We start from the raw sequence: 24,244 nt of genomic DNA, 5'->3' as shown, positions 1-24,244 counted from the left end.
TACAGCTAAAGCTTCAAAAGAGTTTCTAAAATTTCAGATATATTTTTCAGTGCTCACAATTTTACTGCCATATTTTTCCAATTGAAACATGAGTTCAGCTTACGTTGTTATATATGATATCTATCTACTTAGATATCTCTATAGATATAGTTCTCTTGCATATGGGGGAAAATGCTGTGAGCAATAGCTTCAAACCCTTGGGTTCAGTCTCTTTACCCTTTTTTATTTTCTTTTCCTTGTGGCTTTTCATTCATTCACTGTACTCATACACTGTACTTTCATTCATTCTGTACTCAGCGTTCTTTACAATGTCTCTACTGGTCTTTTACATTTGCAGTTTCATTTGATCCAGTGTGTGTGATTTTGAAAATGGATGGTCAACTCATGTACAAAGTATGTTTTATGTACCATTTGTCTATGTTGTAGTGGGTGATGAGCAACTTAGATTTTGTTGTTCTGGATCTTCTAAGCCTAAAGTCCTATTCTAAAAAGTTTGAATTTTTTGGATGATGGCTCAAAAGTGCTACTTGTACTTTAAGTCTTGGAAGGTTATGGTTACTTCAGGCTTTTACCATGGTCTTCAATATAAAACAAATTCTTGCTTATACAGAAAAGGCTTTTTTATGAAGCAATGCAGACATAGACAAATAGACCAGTAACAGTTGCTTTCCTAACCTTTGATGTGTATTTCCTAATGGCATGCAGGAGAATTCCTAATGGAATTAGTATAGCATAGTTTGGTTTTAAATGATTGAAGAGACTCATAGCAAGGGTTGAGGTGAAGGGAAGTGATATCTTCTGTTAGAGCAGTCAATAAACCTTGGAAAAATAGACAATTTTTTTAGGCCTGCAAGTCCCTTTTCTAAAGGAGAGGTTGAAATGTATGGATACTGCTTTCTGGATCAAGAACCTTTAAATGTTTCTGAGAAGATTCTCATCAACTTCCACAACTATTAGGTTAGAGTTGCTTGAAAAAAAAAACAGAATTGATAGAAGATGGAATATGTTATGGTCAGAAAGGATGAGAATGCATTGTAGAAAGACATACAGATAAGTAATAAAGTGGCAGCTTTTGGATCTATTGTGTATAATGCCCCACACTTAGACTCATGAGTTGAAGAAGAGTCTAAGTAGATTTTATTACTTGTTAGGTCATTTGAAGTGTTCATCTCTTTCATGCTGCAAATTGCTAGTTCTGTGGATGAAATATACTGATACAAAAAATAAGACTGGAGAATGAAAAGAGATCCTGTGTTTAAATTAGACTATGAGATAAATTTAGGTCAGCAGAAGTAATTTACCCTTCTAGAATTTGGTTAGCATCTGTGATTTTTTTTTCTCACTTTCGGTGTAGAAAAATTACAGGCCTTGTACTTTTTTGGAAGACTACTTACATCATATCATGCGTGCTGTGAAATGACAAATCTTGTTGAAAGTGAAAATTATAAATTCTGAGTCAGTGAATGAGAACTGGGCAAAGGGAAAAATAATATCAGCTACTAGCTCATTTTTGTTATATTACCTAGGAATTGGAAATTGCATTATCTTGATCTTGGAGTGAAAAGACTGGTTATACTTTTCAAATTTAGACTCAAAATAAAAAACACCAAGATGAATTCTGCGCAGAGACCATGCAAAATGCGGTATGTGTTATAAGTCATCTAAGGAAGAGGAAACACTTATCTTCTAGGAGTTAATAACGTTGATGCTAGGGTAATATTTGAGAGGAAAAATGTGTTCCTTTGAGGCACTTTTTATATTCTTGAAACTTTTCTTAAAATTCAAGGGAGAAAAGCTTAATGTTTCCTCATAGTAATTAATGTCTAAACTCACAGAAACTGGTGATATTAGGAAGAATGAAGTTATTGTGTCATTATAGTACATTTGTTTTGGCTCAGGAATAGAAAGGAGTATTTGTATGAATTAGAAATCCTTTCTTTCTTTGACAGTTGTTCAGCAAGCAAACAGAAATAAGAAACTTCAGTTGACCAAACTGATCCTGGTAAACAAGGTTACTATGAATACAAAACTACTGTGCAGCTAAATCTGAGTTTTCCATTCTTACTTTAATTGCACTAGAAGTTTCATGTGTAGTGGTACATGTTCAGATATATACTAAGATCAGATTAATTTCTTCTTTTTTAATACATAGATCATGTAGATTTTATTCAGATGTGCTGTAAAATGACCTATCTGAAGTAGAAGATCAGGATGAAAAAGTGGTTTTGAAAATGAGATTTTAATAGAAAAGGGTTACAATGTCACTTGCAAGATTGCAACGCTACAGGCTTGGGGAAGAGTGGCTGGAAAGCTGCCCAGAGGAAAAGGACCTGGGGGCACAGATTGACAGCCGGCTGAACATGAGCCGGCAGTGTGCCCAGGTGGCCAAGAAGGCCAGTGGCATCCTGGCCTGTATCAGAAATAGCGTGGCCAGCAGGAGCAGGGAGGTGATCGTGCCCCTGTACTCGGCACTGGTGAGGCCGCACCTCGAATACTGTGTTCAGTTTTGGGCCCCTCACTACAAGAAGGACATGGAGGTGCTGGAGCGTGTCCAGAGAAGGGCAACGAAGCTGGTGAAGGGCCTGGAGCACAAGTCTGATGAGGAGCGGCTGAGGGAACTGGGACTGTTTAGTCTGGAGAAGAGGAGGCTGAGGGGAGACCTCATCGCGCTCTACAACTACCTGAAAGGAGGTTGTAGTGAGGTGGGTGTTGGTCTCTTCTCCCAAGTAACAAGCGATAGGACGAGAGGAAATGGCCTCAAGTTGCGCCAGGGGAGGTTTAGATTGGACATTAGGAGAAATTTCTTTCCTGAAAGAGTGGTCAGGCCTTGGAACAGGCTGCCCAGGGAAGTGGTTGAGTCACCATCCCTGCAGGTATTTAAAAGACGTGTAGATGAGGTGCTTAGGGACATGGTGTAGTGGGTATGGTGGTGTTGGGTTGACGGTTGGACTCGATGATCTTAGAGGTCTTTTCCAACCTTAATGATTCTATGATTCTATGGTTCTATGTTCATACTGTGATATTATCAGGACTTCTGACTTCTTGAAAATGCATATTAATCGGGTGTTACATTTTCAGATTCATTTTATTCTATCATATTTTCAGCAAAATTATATAACCTTGAAAATAAAGTTTCTTCTCTTTATTTGCTCTGGCTCGACAGGTAACAGAGGGAGGCTGGGAAGGGTTAAAGGACAAAGCTGCTTAATTCTTCTTTGGCCCCATCACAGTCTTGGACTTAGTTACAGTCTGGTTTGTATCCCTATTCTAGAATCTTGCATATTATCATAAATTTCATATGTATGAAGGCTTGCATACATAAATGTTATAGTGTATTAGTACATACAGAAAAAAGCCATTGGCTTCTCGGACAATTTAAATTAGTTTTGAGGTTGTTACATATGGTGGCCAGCTAACTATGGTCTTCAAAAAGTGTTCTGACAGTGAAGAAATTGTAGCATACAGCTTAGGAGCCCCAATATTGTATTTTAATGCGTAACATTGGGTTATAATATATAAAATAGTTAATATGATACATAGATCTGTAATTATGTATATGTGTGTGTCTAAATGAGTAATGTTTTTTAAATTCTTGTACTAGCTTTTTTTGAGAAGGAAGCCTCTTTTTTTAGCAGTTACTGTACAATGCCAGAAATGTAAGCAGTTTGATACATCAGATATCTGATTTAAAAAATATATCCCAAATATCTTGTATATCTTTGCAGTTTCAAATCCTACAGCAAATTATCAGATAAAACATCATTTTGATTCCAGATACTTTTGTTTGTCATTTGCAATGTGGTAGAGGAAAATGTACGAACAATTTTGTACAGCACTTATGGTCTATAAAATCTCCCTGGTAATATATAGTTTCAAGACTGTGTTAATATTTGTACAGCTCATGCTTCTCACTCTTTGTTCAACTGAGGCTCTTAAAGAAGTTACTTTAATGAAATCACAGATCCTTCCATGAGACTGGGTCTGTTTATAATATACTTATCACAATATATGCCAAATAGACGTTCAGATACTCCTGTTATATAATTTATGTTTACAGCAGTATATTTAAAATGTAAGCATACATAACATGAAATAAAAGGAAGGTTGCTGCTTTACACCGGTGTTAAGAAAGGATTGTACTTTTACAGAAAATACCAGATTGTATTTTATCAAAGGAGTATTCACCTTGAAATAAAATGAAAATTGTTCTTAAAATCACAAATCTTAAAATTTTTTCTAGTAGAAAGTAGACATTTTTCTACTTTCTAGAATTTTTTCCCCTTTTTGTAACCAAAAACCTGAAATTATACAATCAAAGACAAAATTTAAAAAAACCACTTGTAAAAGTGTTAGTTTTTACTTAGCAAGAGTAGTATGTAGAAAGCAGTTTAATAAATTTTAAGTCTGTGTCTCCCTGTCTGCATAGGAAAGATTACTATATAAAAATCTTCACAATAAAAGTAAAGAAAATTCTCTAAGGAAGTCTTATGGGCCAAGCACTTTTATGTTATTGACAGAAATATTTATCTGGATTTCTAGTTTGCCTTGGCAACCAGTATATTGTACAGGAAAACAAAAATCCTGGAAGGAGAATTGGTATTGAATCATTCTGAATAGGCTAAATCCTGTCAGATACTGAGCTTTTATATAAATAGGAAATTAAGGTTAGGATTTACGAATCACAGTCACAGAATAGTTTAGGTGGTTGGGGACCTCTGGAGGTCATTTGGTCCAATGCCCTGCTCAAAACAGGGCCAACTGCCAAGTCTAATGTAATTTGATGTTAGATCAGGTTGCTCAGGACATTGTCCAGATGAGTTTTGAATGTCTCCAAGGATCCCCCAATCTCTAGGCACCCTTTTTCAATGTTTGACAATGTTCTTTGTGAATTTCTTTTTCCTAATACCTAATCAGTTATTGAATACTTTATTCATTTTTTATCATGTTATTCTAATCCCTCACTCATTGAAGTTGGTGAATTTTTACTTCTGTTTTCAAGAAATGCAGATTTAGGGCAACACAAAGCAGTTTGGAATCTTGCACTGAAAATAGTGTAATTTACCGGGGTGTTGAGTGAACACTGTAAACCCCTGCAGCCATCCATCAGAACTTCTAGATTTGTAAAACTAAATTATGCAAAGCACAGACTTCAGTGATTGATTCAACAATGACTATATCGCAAATCGTTTTTGCTGAACTGATAGTTAGCCCAGTGTTAAAGAAAAGTCAGTTCATAAACACAGTGCTTTAGTTAGAGCTTGAGTAAACATTGTACCTCAGTACAATGCTTTACAATGCTGTATTCTGCTCCTGTCATCCTGTTTTGCAGGCTAGTGCAAATGAAGGAGAGAGAGAGATGTAAATCTCTCTTCTCTTTTTCAAACTCCTTTGTGGTAATGTTCTCTTGGGGAACATTCAGTGCCCAATCTTCTTTCTTCATGCTGTAGAAGGAGCTGTAGTCCTTCATTCCCTTTCCAGATTCAAATGTTCCTGAGTACCCAGGGACTTTTTAAACTTTTTGGTTCTTATTTTGCAAAATCTGTTTTTAATAATGCTTTAAAAATTAAATTAAATTTTTAAGCATTCATTTTAAATAGTTAGTTATTTTAAGTATAAGAAATCTTATTGTCTGCCCTGAGCTTGCTGAAAGTTTGTGAACCTGGAAACACCTATCCTGAATGTAATCATAGAATCATAGTATGGTTGTGATGGAAAGGGACCTCTGGAGATCATGTAGTCTACCTCCCTGGTCAAAGCAGTGTCAATTAGAACAGTATATTCAAGATCTCGTTCTGAACTCAGGATTTTGAATCCTAAGGATGGAGACTCTACCACCTGTCTGGGCAACTCATTCCAATGTTTGAGCACTCTGACATAGAAGAACTTTTTTTTAAGGCTTAAGTGCAATTTCCTGTGTATTGAATTTGTCCTCATTGCCTCTCGTCCTGTCACTGGGCTCTACTGGGAATAATCTGCCTCAGTCTACTGCGTCACATCAGATTTTATACATATTAAATAAGGACCCCAAGCCTTCTCTTCTTGAGACTAAAAATCCCTGTTGTCTATGCTTCTGCTCAAATATTAGATGCTGTAATCCCTTAATCATTTTAGTGGCCCTTCGATGGACTCACTGCTGTCTGTCTATGAGCTTCTTGTGCTGAATAGAGAATAGTAATTGCCTCTCTTGAGATGCTTTTCCTAATGCAGCCCAGGATGCTGTCAGCTGCCTTTGCCACAAGGATGCATTGCTGGCTCCTGGTCAGCTTCATGTCCATTGGAACCTCCAGGTCCTTTTCTGCCAAGCTACTTTCCAGTTGGCTGGCCCCCAGCCTGTACTGGTGCACGGGGTTATTCCTCCACAGCTGCAGGACTTGCATTTCCCATTGTTGAACTTCCTAAGATCCCTGTTGGATTGTTTCTCCAGCTTGTTGAGGCAGCACAACCGTCTGGTCTATCAACCCCTCCTCCTGGTTTTGTGTCATCTGCATACTAGCCGAGGGTGCACTCTGTCCCGTCATCCAGGTCATTAAATGAAGATCTTAAACAGTATTGCCCCCAGTGTAGACCCCCAGGTAAACCACTCGTGGCTAGCTTCCAGCTGGCTGCCTTGCCACTGATCACAACCCTTTAAGCTCAATAGTTCAGCCAGTTTTCAGTCCACATCACTTTCCATTTATCTAGCTTTTACTTCATCAATTTATCTATGAGGATATTGATGTCAAAAGCCTTGCTAAAATAACATAAACAACTTCCACCATCCAAGCCAGTCATCCTGTTGTAGAAGGCTGTCAAGTTGGTTGGTCAGGCATGACTTCCCCTTCACAAATCCAGGCTGACTACTCCCAGTCACTTTTTTTGTCCTTTGTATTTTTGTAAATGGTTTCTAGGAGGATTTGCTCCAGTCTCAAGGCAGGCCCAACTATAATCTAGACTTCATTTTATGAGGGTAGAAAAAACAAGTAAAAAATCAGGGGCTAGAGGGAGAGGCTTAGTGCTATGCTTACTTGAGAAGTACGAGTTCTTGATGAGCCTTGTAGCTAGACCAGCTCTGGTACCGCCAGCTGGCAGCGAGCAGCTGGTGTTGCAGAGTATTAGGACAGAAGTGTTCAGGCCTGAGAGCCTTCCCCCCCAATTGAGGATTCCCAGCATTGTAAAGTCACTGGGAGCTCCTGTAGGATGAACTCAGAAGATGAGTCCTGAAGTTTTATATGTAAATGATATCTATGTGGATTTTGCTAGCACAAAAGAGGTTGAGCTAAATTGCTTCTAAGTATAGGGCTCTGTTGAGTTCTTCTATAGTTAGCACTGTTAATAAAGGAATAGCACCTTCATTACATTGAGCTTACTGTAACTCTGAAGAAAAGATTTAGCATTTATTTTAATATATTTATTAGTACAAAAATATCTAAATCTGAGCATTTAGCAATAATTCACTATAATCCTGAAGTCTTTAATATTTAAAGAAAATCTATGGTGCAGCTTCTTTGGTAGAAATAGAAGAAAAATCTTCCGCAGTTGGAAAATTACAGGCTGTGTAGGTGTTGAAATGCCTCCTGCTTCACATTCTTAATTGGCAGCAAGCCAGATACTAAGGATTTCTGCTTTAAAGGGAAATACTCCCTTTTTCTTTAAATTTCTGATGGATAAAGGTTGCATTTTTAGCAGTTAGGATTTCTTCCATCTTGATACAACATGATTAAAATTTTCAATTAAATAGCTTCTCCAAGTTATCTTGGCCTTTTGCATTATTGCTGGATAATACAAAGGTATGCATCGTTTCCTTGCAAGTTATATCGTAACAAGTTGTGACTTCATCCACCGTGTGACCCTTTTCCACTCTGGGAGCTCTAGATTTCTCAGTTCTGCTTTAAAGCTTTGTTGGAATTAGGATGTGATACTCTGAGAAATCTGCCATAAACATGAAAGGCTTTAATTTTCATGGCTTTAAATTAGATAATAAAATGGTTCTGAATAATGCAAAAATATTGCAAGCTGTAAATAGATCAGATATTAATCATTAATTTAAGTCCATTTTCAGTAGTTGTCCTTTCACTGAGTTTAGATGTTACTTAGAGACGTGTTTTTATTGAGAGAGCTCATAGATGTTTGCCAAATAAGATTGCAGGGATGCTAATATAAAAATCAGTCTGAAAATCTGTACTCTCATCCATTCTTGCTGGTTTTGAATGGCATTAAAAAGGGCTTTGGTGTAGCTTTGCCCTGTCAAAACTTGTCAACGTTCTTGTGTTTACAGACAACAGTTAAAAATACAGAGTGGTGTATATGGTAACTAGCCAGAAAATTGGTTCGTAATACTTTCTAAGAAAATCGCATTAGCTTAGTTTTACAGCAGTAGTAGTCTTAACAGAGGATTAAAAAACTACAAAAATACTGATACATTTTCTCAGTTGGACTGCACACTGTATTTAAAAAAATGCAATATTTAAAAAAAATGCAGTATTGGATTAATAATTTCCTGTATTCCTAAAGTAAGGTAGATACCAAGAGAAAAAGATAATCCATATTAAAAAAATATAGGAAATGGTGATTGTTTTTATGCTCTGTCAAGCCTTTTCTTCTTGCCTTTAAAATTATGTTTCTTAAATTTGTCCTGTTTTCAGGTTGTTAAATTTTGTTTATGAATATTTTTGTTATTACACTCTGATATTGTGAATTTCAGTGGTGTTTTTTTTTTTTTTTTAAAATCTGTGGTGACCTCCATCCCCAGCTGGGACTTTTGTTCACTCTTTATTATTGTAAATGTATAGGCGCAATAAAGGAATGCTCTGGGAATGATTCCAAATTTTGCTCAGCAGGTGAGGATGTTGCAGCCCTCATGGCAGCAATGTGTGATAACCTCACGACAGTGCTCACAGCTTTCTGCTCACTTGTTACTTATCTTAGAATTTATGATAACTCTTCTATTTGGGTTCTTATCTTTGTAATATTTAAGGGGTATTTTAATGGTCCATTAAAAAAAAAAGACGAAAATACTGGTTCCTGGCACCTGTTTAGAACTGTTATTGCCATGACTAAGTTTGTGATGGATCCTTCTTGATTCCTCTGGAGCTCAGGGAAGTAGGAATGTTTTATTTTGTCCCAAACTGGTTGTATTAGTTAGGCGCTATAATCACACAAGCATTTCTAAAGATGTTAATATATTACTCAGTGAGAAATCAATGGGACTACTTGCAATGGTGAAGTTATGCATAAGCATGAATGCCTGTAGGACTGAGGCTTGTAATGTGTTTCTGTGGGCAGGAGCCATCATTTGATTACAATTTAATTACAAGGTACATGCAGGAGAGCTGCTAGTCTTTGTGTCTGCCTTTATAGGTGGTAAAGGGAAACAGGCACTTCAATGGCACTGTCCCCCTCATCTGTTTAGGCTGAGATAAATTGCTCTTTATTGAGTCCTGTTTCTCTCCATTGATTTTAAAGGGAAATTATCTTAGAGGCAGACACACACAATCTAAGATTAGGTTAATTCCATCATATATGCTTTAGACACAGGCTTTCAAATTACAAGTGCTTTGTGTTGTTCTGTACAAAAAATGAGCCATATCTGTCATAGCAAGATTTACTCTTTCTGGAAGGAAGGGGAAGGTTTTTCTGGGGCAGAGGTTTTCCTGTGTTAAGACCCTTACACAGAGCGATAGTTTGTAGTTGGTGAGTTAGGTAATTACACCCGAATGGAAGCCTAACAGAGAAGTGAACTGGGGTGTGTGTGACTCTCCACCTCGCAAAGAGGATTTGAATTCCTGCCTTCAGCCTGTACTTAATCTTCCAGAACGTACTGCCTTCTAACATGGAAAATTATCTTTGTGAGGATAGTGAAGAATACTTTCTTTCAAAAATACACTGAAATTGCAGTTTGCTAAACACGATTAAGTTAATGTTGGTGATACCTAATTGTTGTTTGAATATTTTCACTGGGAAATTATAGACTGTAAAGAAAAAAAATCTTTCCAGTAGGATATTACAATATTTCTGTTGGGGTGTTTTAGTCTCTGTTGATTTTAACCACAGCTTTTACTTTTGCTTCTTGCTTATTTTACAAACATATCCTCATTTTAAAAAGCGCATTTGTATGCTAAATTGGCCTGCTTGACTATACCTATAGTTTCATTTGATCGTCTGAAAAACATGAATGTTGAGGATGATGTAGAGTATTAATGGAAAGTGTAAAGATCTTTTCAGCTCTAAATGCTACAGGAAGGCTTTGCATCTTAACTATGAATCTCCTAATATACTTCGGAGGCAGAACAAAACTGGAAGGTGGTTGTGCAAATCTATTGTCCTGTGACCAATTTATGTACCTAGTCCCCTTCCTGAGCTCACGTGTTTCACTAAGAAAACTTGGAATGATGGCGGGATGGGGAGTGGTATATGGAAGTATTTAAAAGTAGTTTTACTATTACTTTTTTAAAAATTTTATGTATAATCGTATTGTACATTTAATTGTAATGTCACACTAAGAAAAATGCTTGCATGTTATTTGCGTGCTTATTTAAAAATGAGCTGCTTAGCTGTTGGAACAAATCTGAATTTGTTTAGCAAAATTGATTTTATGTCTTTAAACAGGAAAAAGGATGTGTTGATGTTTAGTTTTATTTTTAATTTTGGCATCCAGACCCTTTCTCTTTCTGATTCCGTTCTAGAAGTTTATCCACTTGGGTGGTTTTTGTTTTCATTTCATGCCTTTTCTCCATTGCTGCCTACTCTTTCCCTTCCATCCTGCTTTTTTTTTTTTTTCTTTTTCAATTGGCGGGTACCATTGAGAGAGACAGGATAAGGAGAAACATACGAGATCTGTAATCTAACTAAGTTTTTGCATCCTTCTTTAATCATATTTGTCAATATACATCTGACTATACATCTGACTGTTTTCCCTACAAAAAGGAAAAAATGGTAGATTTCTGTTAAAATGTTGTATGTTGAGTGTAGTTTTCATTTATATCTTCCAATTGTCCCCTTCCTATGCTTTATCATTTGTATTGTTAAAATATAAAAGCTTCCACAAAATCACTGCCTTGGTCATCCAGTTTGAAAAGATCTTTCAAACATTTTATATTTTTTTCCAAATCTACACTAAAAATTAGAACATTCCATATTAGAAATGATACATAACAGCTTTTATGGTTGATATTTTAATGTTGTTTCCTACTACATATTATATATAAAAAAGTAATGCCTCACTTGACTTATTATATGAATAACCTGGGTAGTTTGGATTTGTTGTTGGGTTTGTTTTTTTTTTTTAAATGAAAGCTGTGAGCTTGTAACCATCATGGAGGGTAATGTATTGTATGTATATATTTTTGTAAGTTCTGGCCAGGATATCCAAGGAACAAGTGTGGTGGCAAATCTTCCAGTCCTGATGCGACAGAATCCTGCAGAAACACTTCGTCGGGTTTTACCGAAAATCAGAGTAAGTTGTGTGTAATGAGGTTTGAATGTATCTTTTTCTGTCAGTACAAGTATTTTAACAAAGGCAAAAAAATCCCACTTTTATTGCAAACTCACTCTCTAGGAGAGGTATGTCCAGTAGATCTTCCACATTAATTCACTGAATTTACAAAGTATTGCAGGTATTATATTTTTTGAAAACTGTTACAACAGGACAAGAAAGCAGAATTAATACTATTTATATATTCTAAAGATTTACCAGTGTTTTGGACAGCTTTTTGAGAACTCTTTTTGAGAACCAACCAGTCATAATGGTTCATTTTGATGTTCTCAATCTCCTTCCATCCAAATATTAAGATTTTCATCTTAATGAAAATGCTGCTATCCAGAAAAGTATACTTTGCCTTTAGCTGTCTGAAGTTTCACGTGCTGCCCTTCACATTTTTAGTAAGCCACTGTTAGCTGTGGTAGATGCATGCTGGCCACGTAATGTTACACAGTAATTTTATATACAGATACGTTTGTATAAAGGATATTTGGGTTGTTCAGCCTGGAGAAGAGAAGGCTTCGGGGAGACCTTATTGCAGCCTTTCAGTACTTAAAGGGGGCTTATAAAAAAGATGGGGACAGACTTTTTGGTAGACCCTGTAGCGATAGGACAAGGGGTAATGGTTTTAAACTAAAAGAGGGTAGATTCAGACTAGATATAAGGACGAAAAGTTTTACGATGAGGATGGTGAAACACTGGAACAGGTTGCCCAGAGAGGTGGTAGATGCCTCATCCCTGGAAACATTCAAGATCACGTTGGACAGGGCTCTGAGCAATCTAGTTGAAAATGTCCCTGCAAATTGCAGGGGGTTGGACTAGATGACCTTTAAAAGTCCCTTCCAACCCAAAACATTCTATGATTTTAAGGAAGATAAATATCTCTGTATTTCCACTCTGCCCCAGGTATGACCCCTTGCCTAAAGAAATGAAGAAGTTCATTTAAGGTGTGGCTTAAGGAGCAGCTTCAGCCAAATAAGAACAAACTGCATCACAAATGCAAATGCAAAGCCTAATAACTCTAAAGCTAAAAGTCTTATAAATCTATAGGGCTCATAAATCTGTAAGGCTACAACAAGAATTAAGACTTTGATTATGTTAGCCTGCCTATTAGAGTGATTTTCATTGATTTTAAGGCTACTAGCTGAGTGGAAAAATACTTGGGTTTTGGCTATCAAAATATCTGAAAGTTTATTTTGGTAACAGCAAATTTCTGAGTTTTTTTTTCATTGGATCAGTGTATTGTCAGTCTTCTACTGATACCATTAACAGTTTTTATGTGATTAAATCAAAGTTTTGATTTAGAACATTCTCTGGCCTGGTCTCATGCAGTTGATCACTTTGATATTAACCTGGTTCTAATTTATACAAATTTCAGCTAAAGGAACATTTTGTTTGTTAGTAGCTGTTTGGCTGTAGTAGCTGTTTGAATGTATGTGCTCTCTATGGGAAAAGAAGTAAAAATCACAAGGGTTTCTTGTAGAAATTTTAATTTCAAAGCATTTGAGTTGTGTTCGTAATTTTATGGACAGACTCAGTTTCCCTATAAATTTTTAGAGATACGTTTGACATTTTCAGTAGTGCGATTCAATCCTGATTTTACCAGCTTACTTTGTAGAATTTATGGATTTTTTCCCCATATAATTTAAAATTCTTACCCTTTTTAACACAATTTGCCAACAGGAATGTTATTTTCTTGTTGCAAACAACTAATGCTTAAAAAGAATATTTGGATCACTTACTTCAGAAAGACAGAAAGAGTTTAACTAGTTACTGATTCAAGCTAAATATGAATTCGATGATCTAAAATACATTGAACTGAAAGTTTGAGTTATGTTAAGAATCTCCTCAGCTACCTTGTCCTCTCTGTCTCAAGCACTTTAGGGATGAGAAGAAAAAGTTTTCTGTAGTAGCTGCTGTGAGTTTTCTTGCTCTGTGAGTATCAGATTCTCATTGCCAGTTGTAAGAAAGTATATAATTATATTAGTAACAAAGGTGACATGTCTGAGTCCCATGCTTACATTATACCATCTTACGTTGGTAGATATTCTATCTACCAAGGAGATGATTACTAAATAGCAAAGTGGGCCCATGCAAAAATTATACTTGTTTGTTGCAGTAAATTCTCATTTATATTTAATTGTTTTCTTTGCTGAAGTTTTGAAGAAATGAGTTGCTTCTTTTATTGAAAAGCTGTGTGGATATAGATCTCTCAGCTTTTTTTTTTTTTTACTTTTAAGGCAGCTACCTTAATATTATATTAATAAAAGAATTCCAGAAAAAATATTATGAAAAATTACTTGGTGTATTTCTTACTGCCTGCGGAATTGGTCTTAAACTGAATCCTCCCTCTGACTCCTGATCTTAAGAAAGAGGCTGCTCAAGGGACAACTCAGTATTTGTGAAAAACTAATGTAATGAATTACATTCTACTTATTTGTTATGAATTGATTGACTGAAAGATGAGGAACAAATATGTATGTAGTCCTCAACATGATTACTTAGCAAATATTCTTCTGTAGGATATTTAAATGCAAGCCCTACATGCAGTCGTAGGTTCCATGTGGTAGATGTACTCAGCAATATTCCATGCACTGATGGAATGCCCCCCCCATGCTGGGGGCCGCTCAGCTGGAAAGCAGCTTTGCAGAAAAGGACAAGGGGGTCCTGGTGGACACCAAGTTGAACATGAGCCAGCAATGTGCCCCTACTGGAAGGCATCCTGGGCTGCATTAGCCAAAACATTGCCAGCAGTTCAAGGAAGGTGACCCTTCCCTTCTACTCCACCTTCTATTCTACTACACCTGGAGCACTGTGTCCAGTTCTGGGCTCCCTGGTACAAGAGAGACATGCACATACTGCAGAGAGTACAATGAAGGGCCATGAAGAGGATTAAGGGACTGGAGCATCTCTTCTATGAGGAAAGGCTGAGAGGGCTGAGACAGTTCAGCCTGCAGAAGAAAAGGCTTGGAGGAGATCTTACCAATGTATATAAATATCTGAAAGGAGGATGCAAAGAGGACAGGCTCTTTTCAGTGGTGCCCAATGACAGGGGAAGAGGCAGTGGGCACAAACTGAAACACAGGAGGTTCCCTCTGAATGTCAGGAAACACTTTTTCACTGTGAGGGTGACTGAGCGCTGGCATGGGTTGCCCGGAGAGGTTATGGAGTCTCCCTCCCTGGAGGTATTCAGAAGCTGTCTGGACATGTTCTGGCTCTAGGTGGCCCTGAAGGAGCCGGGGGATTGGACAAAATGACCTCCAGAAGACCCTTCCAGCCTCAACCATTCTGTGATTCTGTGAATATCAGACATCACTTTTCAACTTCATATTATCTCCTGAAACTTCTGTGATCCCAGGAGACTCCTATTTCTTAGGAGGAGCTGTTCCAACTTTTGTCTGATTATTTAAACTCAGCAAATGGCCAAGAAGTAGCTGTCCTCAGAACTGAGGACTAGTATAGACTGACAGATTGTTTAGAAAGCATTAAAGTACTGCTAGTTATCATGTTCTGTGCTATATGATGCAGATCAATAGGCATTTTGTTTAAATATATATATGTGTATTAAAAAAATGCTTTGAGAAAAAGAATGACTTGAAGTTGCAAAGTAATTGGAAACCCTTTAACTTACACCAAGTTTCTGCAGTTATTCTGACATTTATAATGCATTCTTTCCTAAACCAACCTGCTGGCTTCAAGAAAAGTTTTTTTTAATTTTCCATTTAACATACTGTATCCAATTTTGTCTCTGGTGTTTCTGCTTTGAGAGCAGAGTCCTTCCTGAAATGAAAGAGTAATAAGAAGTGCTGGGGTTTTTTTACCCTTATTTGTCAGGGTGTGGAGAAGTGGTAGTCTTCGCCTCTTTGTCTTTAATAAAAGGTCTAATATGGGAATACAGTTTTTAATTCTAGTCTTAGGTTTTTTATATAGGAATGGAGAAGAAATTTCAAAGGATGATCGTTAGCATGATCAGGGCCTGGGGCCTGGAAAACATTTGTGTGGTGGGTGTTGGAGCTCAGTGTGTTTAGATCAGGTGGTACTTAATTACTTTGTAAAAGTATCTTCCTGCGTAATATTAAAGGACATTCAACTGAAAACAGTAAATGAAGAAAAAGAGGAATTGAAGACAGAAATATTAAAAATGAAGCAGACAATTTTAATAACAAATCTGATCAATCTTTGAGCGAATAACTGAGAAAAGTAGTGTGTTTTTTATCTTGCAGTGTCATTGAAATCCAAACTGAATGCCTTCCTAGATGATAAATTAAATGAAACTTAAGTTAATGGGCTCAAGGCAGAGGTAAAAGAGTGAAATATAATGAGGTCAATCTAAATCAAAGTGTTCCTTTCAGGTTTAAGCTTAATAAATTAAAACTTTCTGGAATGTATATGGGTTAAATTTCTTTCTGTGGCTATACTTTTATAAAGCAGGTTCTTCAGTGGTGCTCTGTTATCTAATATTTATTTAATCTGTAATAGAAGAAGAGTTCTGTTGTACCCATGTTCACTGCACTTTTAACTGCAAAACTGTATTTGGCATCATTAAGCACTTGACCTATTTTTTTTTCTTATCTTTGTTTTTATTGGAGGAATAGTCCTGACCATTAAATGGAAACTGTTATAATCTATAAAGGCATAATAGAACTCAACTGCGATTAGTCTTGCAAATGTAGTCTGGCATTGCAGGGAAATAATCTGAATTAAATTACTGCACTTAGTTTCCCTTCTGTAGATTGGGAAAAAACATTTGTGAATTCAAATTTGCACATGAAAAATGAGTTGTATAGTAGTTTCAGGGGCTATTGATCTGAAAATATTGTCACCATGTAACTGGGTAGGGAAACCAGTGTACTTATTTAGCATACTTGCAGAAACCCAAAAGTGAAAATAAATACTGTTTTTATTAGAGCTGAGGATAAAACGGATGCAGGAAGAAATAAATGCAAGGAATGTTCTGGCTGGATACATTACAAATTTTTATTTCACTTGTGAGAAATTGATAAACCTGGTTACTTTTATAAATAAATATAGAAATGGATATTTGCAAATTGCTTATCATTCCTTATAACCTAATTAAATTAAAATTATGTCAAAGACCCTTTATATATTTAACATAAGTGTTTTAGGTCTGAGATGAGCAAAATCAAACATACAATACGTCAACAAATATGCCAGATCTAAGTAATGATTAAATTGGGTGTCAGTATTTTGGTTATGCTAATAAAACAAATATGTGTTTTATATTTATATATCATTTAATTGTTAACGTAGGAATGAGATTATGAAATATTTTTTAAAATTCTACAGTTAAAATGGAAGTGGCATCCTTGTATGGGTTCTTTTGCGTAGAGATCCCCACTCTCTGGATTTCTGCATGCACCTCCTCATGAACCTTGGAAGTCATTGAAATGCAGATTTAGGGAAAGCTGAGACATTTTTCTTAGCATTTCTTGTTGTGCACCAAGTGGCTCCTTTCAGATGATGTTAGTAGTATTTTCCACTGTTTTCCATCCTAGGGCACTGCCGTCAGAAGCAGTGGAGGGAGACGTAGGTATCTATCTGATTGACTAATAGGAGATTTTTCCAAATGCTGTGATTGCAGAAGACTATGGCTGTTGTTGTTGAAGAGTGTACATCAAGCCATATTTGGTGCTGTCTGATTAGTTCCAACTCATTTTCACAGTTACTTATTTTCCGAATATATCAGTCTCCCCTTGAAATCTTTTCTTTTTTCCTAGTTGATTTTATAGTTTAAGAAGAGGTGGGGTGATTTTCACCCTGTCTTATACCTAACATTGATTTTAAGGTCCATCCTCATTGTATCTTTGAGTTTCTGTAATCTCCATTATTTCTGTGTCTTTCTAGTCCTAAATGAAGATTTCTGTCATATCAACACAGTTACTAAAACAATTGACTATGTTTCTGCTTGCAGTGTTCTTTCAAGAGAATTCTGTTGCTGCAGGACATAAAGTGCATTAAACCAGAGGTGAATTTTCTGTTTTCCAATTAATGGAATAAGCCAGGCTTTCTAAATTTTGCAAGTTTTGATGCCTGACTTTAACTTGTAGACGTTAGGATAGTTCAAGACGTGCTAATACCCTTAAATTCCATTAAATACACTTGTCTGAATAAGACAGACAGGAAAAGCTTTTTTCCTCCAGAGTGAGAGTCTGTGGAGGATCCATGTATAGAAAAATACATTACTTTCTAAATAAATAAATTTATATTAAGTAAATTTAAGTCACTCAACTTGAATTCAGTGCAATTGGAATGAGAAGAGGAGACCCATACATTTTCATATGTGGAACTGTACAGAGTGCAAACATCAATGCAGGCAGGTGTGTAAGCAATCTAGAAATTTACATTTCAATGTCTCCCGAGGTCCATGAGGAGGCACATCCAGAGAATGTGTTCTCACACATGATTATCCAGAGTTGTGTGGATCTGTGGAGGAGACTATTTGGAAACTTTATTTGATGGTAAGTAACCCTGTTTGCATTGCGTGCAGAATGAATACGTACGTAAAATTGAATTCAGGTCCATTATGTTCTGGTCTGCAGTGGTGTCTTAGCATCTGTAGTGTGTAGATAGTTCTTTTGATTGTTTTGGGGATATTTTTTGAACAAGTGTAAGCCAAAATCCCAGAACAGTATGTACGGGTATTCTGAACCCAGAAACATTCAAATTACAAAATTGGTAGGTGTCCTTATTCTTGGCTGTGGCCGTTGTAATAACAATGGAGGAACAAGGACAGAGATAGGCCGTGGAGATTACATGTTTCCATGGCTATTGAATGCAAATATTTTATCACATTTTGATTGGTAAGCTGCACAATGCTATTTCTTTTTTTCATTTAGGGGAGCAGGAGCACAGAGAATGCTGTTACAAATATACACAGCTGTAAACTGTAAAGCTGTTGAGGGATAAATAATGGTTCTCTTTGAAATCAGATAAACTAAAAATTACACATTTGCACACACAAACTGGTTGACATTTGTGTGATGAAAACTTCTTGTTTTGCTTTGAAGTAAGCAAAGTCTACTAAATAATTTCTCAGATGTTCTCTGCAAACTGTATTTTGTCAGCAAAATTCCTCTGCTACATAATACTTAGGTGCATAATGGATATTTTCTTCATCTGATCTAGGCTGATTTTTTTTAAAAATTAAAATATCAGTTTATTGTTGATTTTTGATATGTGAACTGAGAAAACACTGTTAATCTCAAGCACTTTAAAAAAAGAATCAAACCCACACATATAAAGTGTTAAATAGGAAGTATGGGCTTTAAACGCTTACTGAGTTTGGAATCATTTGTAAAATGAGTGTAATGCTTTAGTAGTAGAATAATGCACTTTATCTTCTCGTGAGATAGATACGTTTAGAGAAATAAACAAATGGAATATTCACCTAGCTGATAGATCTGTACATACTTACAATGAATACTATGTCATAGATTGCATCCTGCAAGCTCTTTGGCATGAGTGTAAATCTGAAATTTAAATTTCCTTTCTGTTTCATTCAAAAAATTTAGTAATATTTAATTCCCATATTCTCTTTGTTTAAATTTTGAATTGATGCTTTTAAAGACAGCCTAATTAATTATATTCTCATATGTTAAAGCTAAGTACTAGTAAATGCTGTTACCTACATAAATATTCTAGTACATCTTGCTTCATTCTTAAGACTATATATATATATATATACACACACACACATTTTCATTTATGTTCTATGTCAGTTGGCAAGGGACGAAATTTAAATTGCCTTCTGCTATTTTAGTATCTCTCACTGGCTGAATGAAATATTTCTTTTTTATTCATGTGCATAAACAGCAGACGTGCAATTGTTGGCTGGTCTGTTTTTACCTCTCATTTTGTAAAGTCAAAAAATCCACACATACACATTGATGAAACTTAAAGTACAAAAATATTACAATTAACTTTATTTTTCTTAAAAGGTTCATGCTATAATATAAGCAATTTTAATATCTGCAAGTAATGGCTGTTAAGAGAAAATAATTTTACAGCCAATTTTGTAGTTTACCCAGGTTGTTGCATATTCATTCTTAAAAGTGAATGTAAAAATTTGAGTGTTCATTCAGTTTATTTCTGCCTCATGCTCTAAATTGATATAATTTGTAATTATACAGGAGGTGCTTCATGTTGCAGGAGTGGAAATGCAGTTAACAGCTGCTGTTTCATTTTTGACTGTTCTGCAAGAGGAGTCGGTGTCCATTCATACGTACTCACACTCCTTCCTACACATCATTCTCCAGAACCTGGAACACAGAGATGCAGGTCAAGGCTGTACAACTATGCTGATGACTGATTACTTCTATATATTTTGCTTCCTTAGTGACTGTAAAATACTGTGTAAAGCAGTGAGTGCAGTCACTGTGATTTTGTATCTAGACTTGCATGAATGAAAAGATTTTTGCGTGCTGACCATACTGATATTTAAATGTAATTCTGATTGAAGCAAACAAACCCACTTTGTCTGAAGGACTAAATCCCAAAGTTGTTACTGAGTCCAAGCTTCTACTGAAGTACCAGAGTTCTGTGGCTGAGAAAATAGAGGGAGAATTGTTGACGTTTCTTCTGTAATGATTAGTTTTTTGTAACTTCTTCAACACTATTTTTAGGATATAGAAAAAAGGGCCTATTGAAAAACTAGAAAGTTTCAGTGGATATAAGAAAAGAATATGCTTCTAAATGAGGGAAATCGTTTTTTTCAAAACAAACAAGATAATTATTTTCCTCTACCAGAATTCAAAAGGTAAAAGAAATGGGGATAGAATTTGCTTCTCACCTAGCCGACTTCTTAATGAGTGTTTGAAGTCTTGAATGTTAATTTAGTGGCTTTTAGGTATATAGCTCCTTGAAGAGATGAGTTTAAAAAATGAGAACTAATTTTGTAAAACTGATGTGTGTTTTGTTATTTGTTATATGTGCAACATAACATATAACCCATTTCTTTCTAACAGGTGTCAGCAATGCATGGCTGGAAACTCTTCTTGCTGTAATAGAAGCTTTACCAAAAGAGACTATCAGACATGAGGTAATAATATTCTCCCACTTAACCTAACAACAAATTAATAATATTTTGTAAGATTGTAGTTCGCTGCAAGTCTCATTCATTTCAGTAAGATTTGTGGCAATTCTGTACTTGTGTAAGAGAGCAATGTGCTAAAAGCTGAGACAGGAAGGTCACCTTAAAAAATTCTACTGTTCTTCAGCAAATAAAGACTATTTACTGTAACACTTCCACTTCACTTAGTATTCTTAGTAACATGTCTTCATGTATCCTGTTTTGGTTTACTGAGGATAGTACCTCATCTGTGTCTTCATGAAAGAACTACATTTTTTTGCCACTGGACTAAAATTCTGATTTCTGCTAAATGGGACTGATGCTTTAGATCCATTTCAGTTTGTATTTCAGTTGTTCTTGATGTACCAAAAACCTAATGCCCTGCAAACACTCTTAATTTTTCACTGTGTAGCTCAAGAAAGAGGAAGGAAATCTGTCACTCCTCTTTACTCAGCTAATTTATTCAGTTTTGTTTTGAGTATTCAGATTACATTGTTAAGTTGAAAAGCTTTGCAGCAGGCATATTTTACTGTGTTTATAATTTAAAACAATATGGAGATTTAAATGTATTATCGTTTGTGTAGTATAAAAATACTAATTAAAATTAGTGGGTAATTGAAGTCCAGCACTGTTTAAAAAATAAACTTCAAAAGGATGACAAGTTAGATTGGAAAAAAAAAAGGAGAAATTATTCTAGTCACCTCCAAAATCTAATTGTAATGTAATTTTAAAGATGCCATTTAAACAAGGTGGAGTTTCTCCCCTGATTTGTCTCTAGGAACACATTTATAAGTTTCCACAAAAATTTGCTTCGGGAAGATCACAACTGATAATGCAGTGTTGATTCAGCAGCTATACAGAAACCTGAATCTGAAAAGGGGCCTTTTGTGTTACTTGGAGGATCTTTGTATCAGAAAACCTGGAATATTCTAGTTTTTAATTTTTTTTGTAAGTTAAAATCATAGGACAATCATAGGTTTCAAGGACATAAGGAAAGGTGTGTGTGTCACACCAAAGGTCAGCCTAACCCAGTATCCTGTTCTGGCAATGGCCACTTCATGGGAGAGACTGTGTCTAGGTCAGTAATTGGAGTTAGCATTACTAGACATGGTGTGTTTGCTGTTCAAAGACCAAATAAGTAATATACAGTTTTGTAGGTAACTAATGATATGTTTCTTTATGCAGTGTTACAGTTAGAAGCATACCTTATGTACTAATTCTAGTCGGGGTGATCTATTTGTCCTTACAGTGGTAAGATTCTCTTACCTCAAAATTTCAGCTGGTAAGAGGAGGAGAAAAATGCTTTTAGAATTTTGTTGGACTTTTCTGCCCTGTGTATTATCCTTTTGTGGAGCTCTGCAAAAGAGATTGAATGAGGAACTGTGGCAGACTACAGGAGATACCTCTCTGTAATGTTCCTCTTGGCCTGGCACCTGGATTTCTGTGATTATTTCTGGGTAAAAAGTAATGTATCTAAATATGGTGTTCTGCAGGCCTGCCTTAGTTTGTTTCTGGCACCATAGAGGTGATCCAACAAATGACAGCAGAGCTCCAATAAGGATGCAGGTTTTCTGCATCTGTAAGGAAATGAAACCTCTCCCTACAGATCCCCAAAGTATGCGTAATCAAGAGGGATCGTTGCCTCAAAACGTTACATCAGAAGTGGTGTTTCCTGGGAAAACTTACGAGAAAGGGAGGCCTCAGAGAGGCTTTCTTTTCCTTTCTCTGCATTTTTTTTTCCTTGTGCAGGAACATATTTAACAACTTTTGTGAAAATTATCAGCTAATAGCTATAAATATTCATATACAACTTAGTCTCAAAATAAAGACACACATAGACAGATGTAAAACTGTGGCTGTGATGTGAATCATAAACTGCTATTTGGGCCAAGATATGGGTTTAATGTGCTATAATTAGCACTGAATATTAAATACAGGTTTCCAATAGACTGTTAATGAACATCGTCATTATTATTGTTAGTACCGATCAATTCCATGAAAGGGGTAGATGACATTTGGAATATGTTTTTCTAAATTTTTTTTTTTAAGAAGGGGAATACAGTATTTACTGCTCACATTTCTTCTGTTCACATTTCTTCTTTTTTCTTTTATATAGATCCTGAATCCACTTGTTTCCAAAGCACAGCTTTCTCAAACACTTCAGTCCCGCTTAGTTAGTTGTAAAATCATGGGAAAATTAGCTAACAAATTTGAAGCTCATATGTAAGTAGACTGTACATATATTTTCATTCCACAGTATATACCAGTATTTGTCTGTTAGTGGGCAAAAATTACTACAAGAAAAGTAGACTTTATTGCAAAAATTAAATGCTTTCTTTTTACAGATCTTTTTGTCTGGTTATTTTTTAATAATAAAAAAGTGTTCATTGTGTAACTAGCATATTCAGACTTGCTGATGTTCATTAGTTTATAACTTCAGTTTGTATGTTCTTCCACAGGTTTGAATGGGTACCATTTTCATGTCATTCTTCTGTTTTGTTTTTCTTACTAGGAAATAAGCCAAACAGTGGATTTCTTTGCAATTTACAGCTTCATCACCTTAGAGTTTCATGTCATAAAGAGAAAAATCCTGTTCCTAACTTTTTATTTGTCTAACTAAATATAACATGTGGCTATAGTTTTTTTTTATCCCTAATTATATGGAGATGTATCAGGAGCCACTGTTGTTGCCTGATATTATCCAGCTCTTAGATTCAGTGTCTGTGGGTTTGGACACTGGTGCAGAAGAGGGAAGCAATGATGAAAGTAAATCCGAACAATTTACCTGCCCAAAGCAGTTGGTATGGTACATTCTTTGGACAGTTTATCCAGTCTTATGATAGTAGGACTATTTCATCAAATGTGTTTCCTATCCATGGAATAGGCATTTGGCCACATGCGATTTTACATTACAAAAGAAATCCAGTGAGGGCTACTAAATGCACAGAAACCGTGCCTAGCTGAGGAAGTCCGCTCTAATAATGATTTTGATCTGCCCCAAAATGCAAGAATTCAGCATAACAGAAAAGATGAACAACAGGACCATATGACAAGACATTTAGGAATAAATTTCTTTAAATTACGATTTTTTTCTTCAATAAAAAAGAACTAGAAGCAACCAGAAGGAAGCTATCTACACCTTCTTTTGCTATGTAGACTACACTTGTTGGATGTGCAAAAGTTAATGAGCATGGTAAAGTAGTATTTTTTGAGAACGTTACCAAAGCCTTCAAATCTTTATCTTCAAAATTTGTAGAATTCTGACAGAATCACACTTGCTTTTATTTATTTGATGTTACATTCTCAAGAAAATAAAGCGAATTTCCAGATCACTTGGAATCTTGTAAGAAATTATAATATTATTAGCCATAATAAGTTCAAATGATCATATCTTCTTTTGCTGTGTTTCTTTAATATGATTCCTTGCTGTTCAGAAATAGGAAATCCCACATTTCAGTTAAGAGGTAGTAGCACCATTTCTGTACAAAAGCTACATGTTAAGAAGATGGCTGAGAATTTTCTGGGACATAGTGATCCTCTGGTAGAGGGCTCTGAGGGCAGTTCAGAGGGCTGAAAAAAGACCTGGATCCACAGGTTTAGAATGTGACAGGCTGAGCAAGAGTCATGACACACTCTCATTCCCCTTGCAGGAGCGGTCTTGGAATAGGCTTGGGGAACATGTCTGGCCTCAGGAGTAGGCA

At 35.9% G+C, this 24,244-nt stretch overlaps 1 protein-coding gene across 2 annotated transcripts in view; it reads left to right on the top strand.

Moving 5' to 3' along the window:
• PPP4R4 (protein phosphatase 4 regulatory subunit 4) overlaps positions 1-24,244 on the top strand; it is an 86,037-nt gene that overhangs the window by 24,747 nt on the left and 37,046 nt on the right. For both annotated transcript variants that reach the window (XM_075151184.1, XM_075151183.1), the window contains 4 exons: positions 11,329-11,431; positions 19,606-19,753; positions 20,440-20,513; positions 22,660-22,766. In XM_075151184.1, coding sequence (XP_075007285.1) covers positions 11,329-11,431; positions 19,606-19,753; positions 20,440-20,513; positions 22,660-22,766 — 432 coding nt within the window. The remainder of the gene's footprint in view (positions 1-11,328; positions 11,432-19,605; positions 19,754-20,439; positions 20,514-22,659; positions 22,767-24,244) is intronic.

This window comes from Calonectris borealis, chromosome 5, assembly GCF_964195595.1.
Source record: "Calonectris borealis chromosome 5, bCalBor7.hap1.2, whole genome shotgun sequence".
Classification (NCBI taxonomy): Eukaryota; Metazoa; Chordata; class Aves; order Procellariiformes; family Procellariidae; genus Calonectris; species Calonectris borealis.
This window is presented reverse-complemented; position numbering and strand designations above follow the sequence as displayed.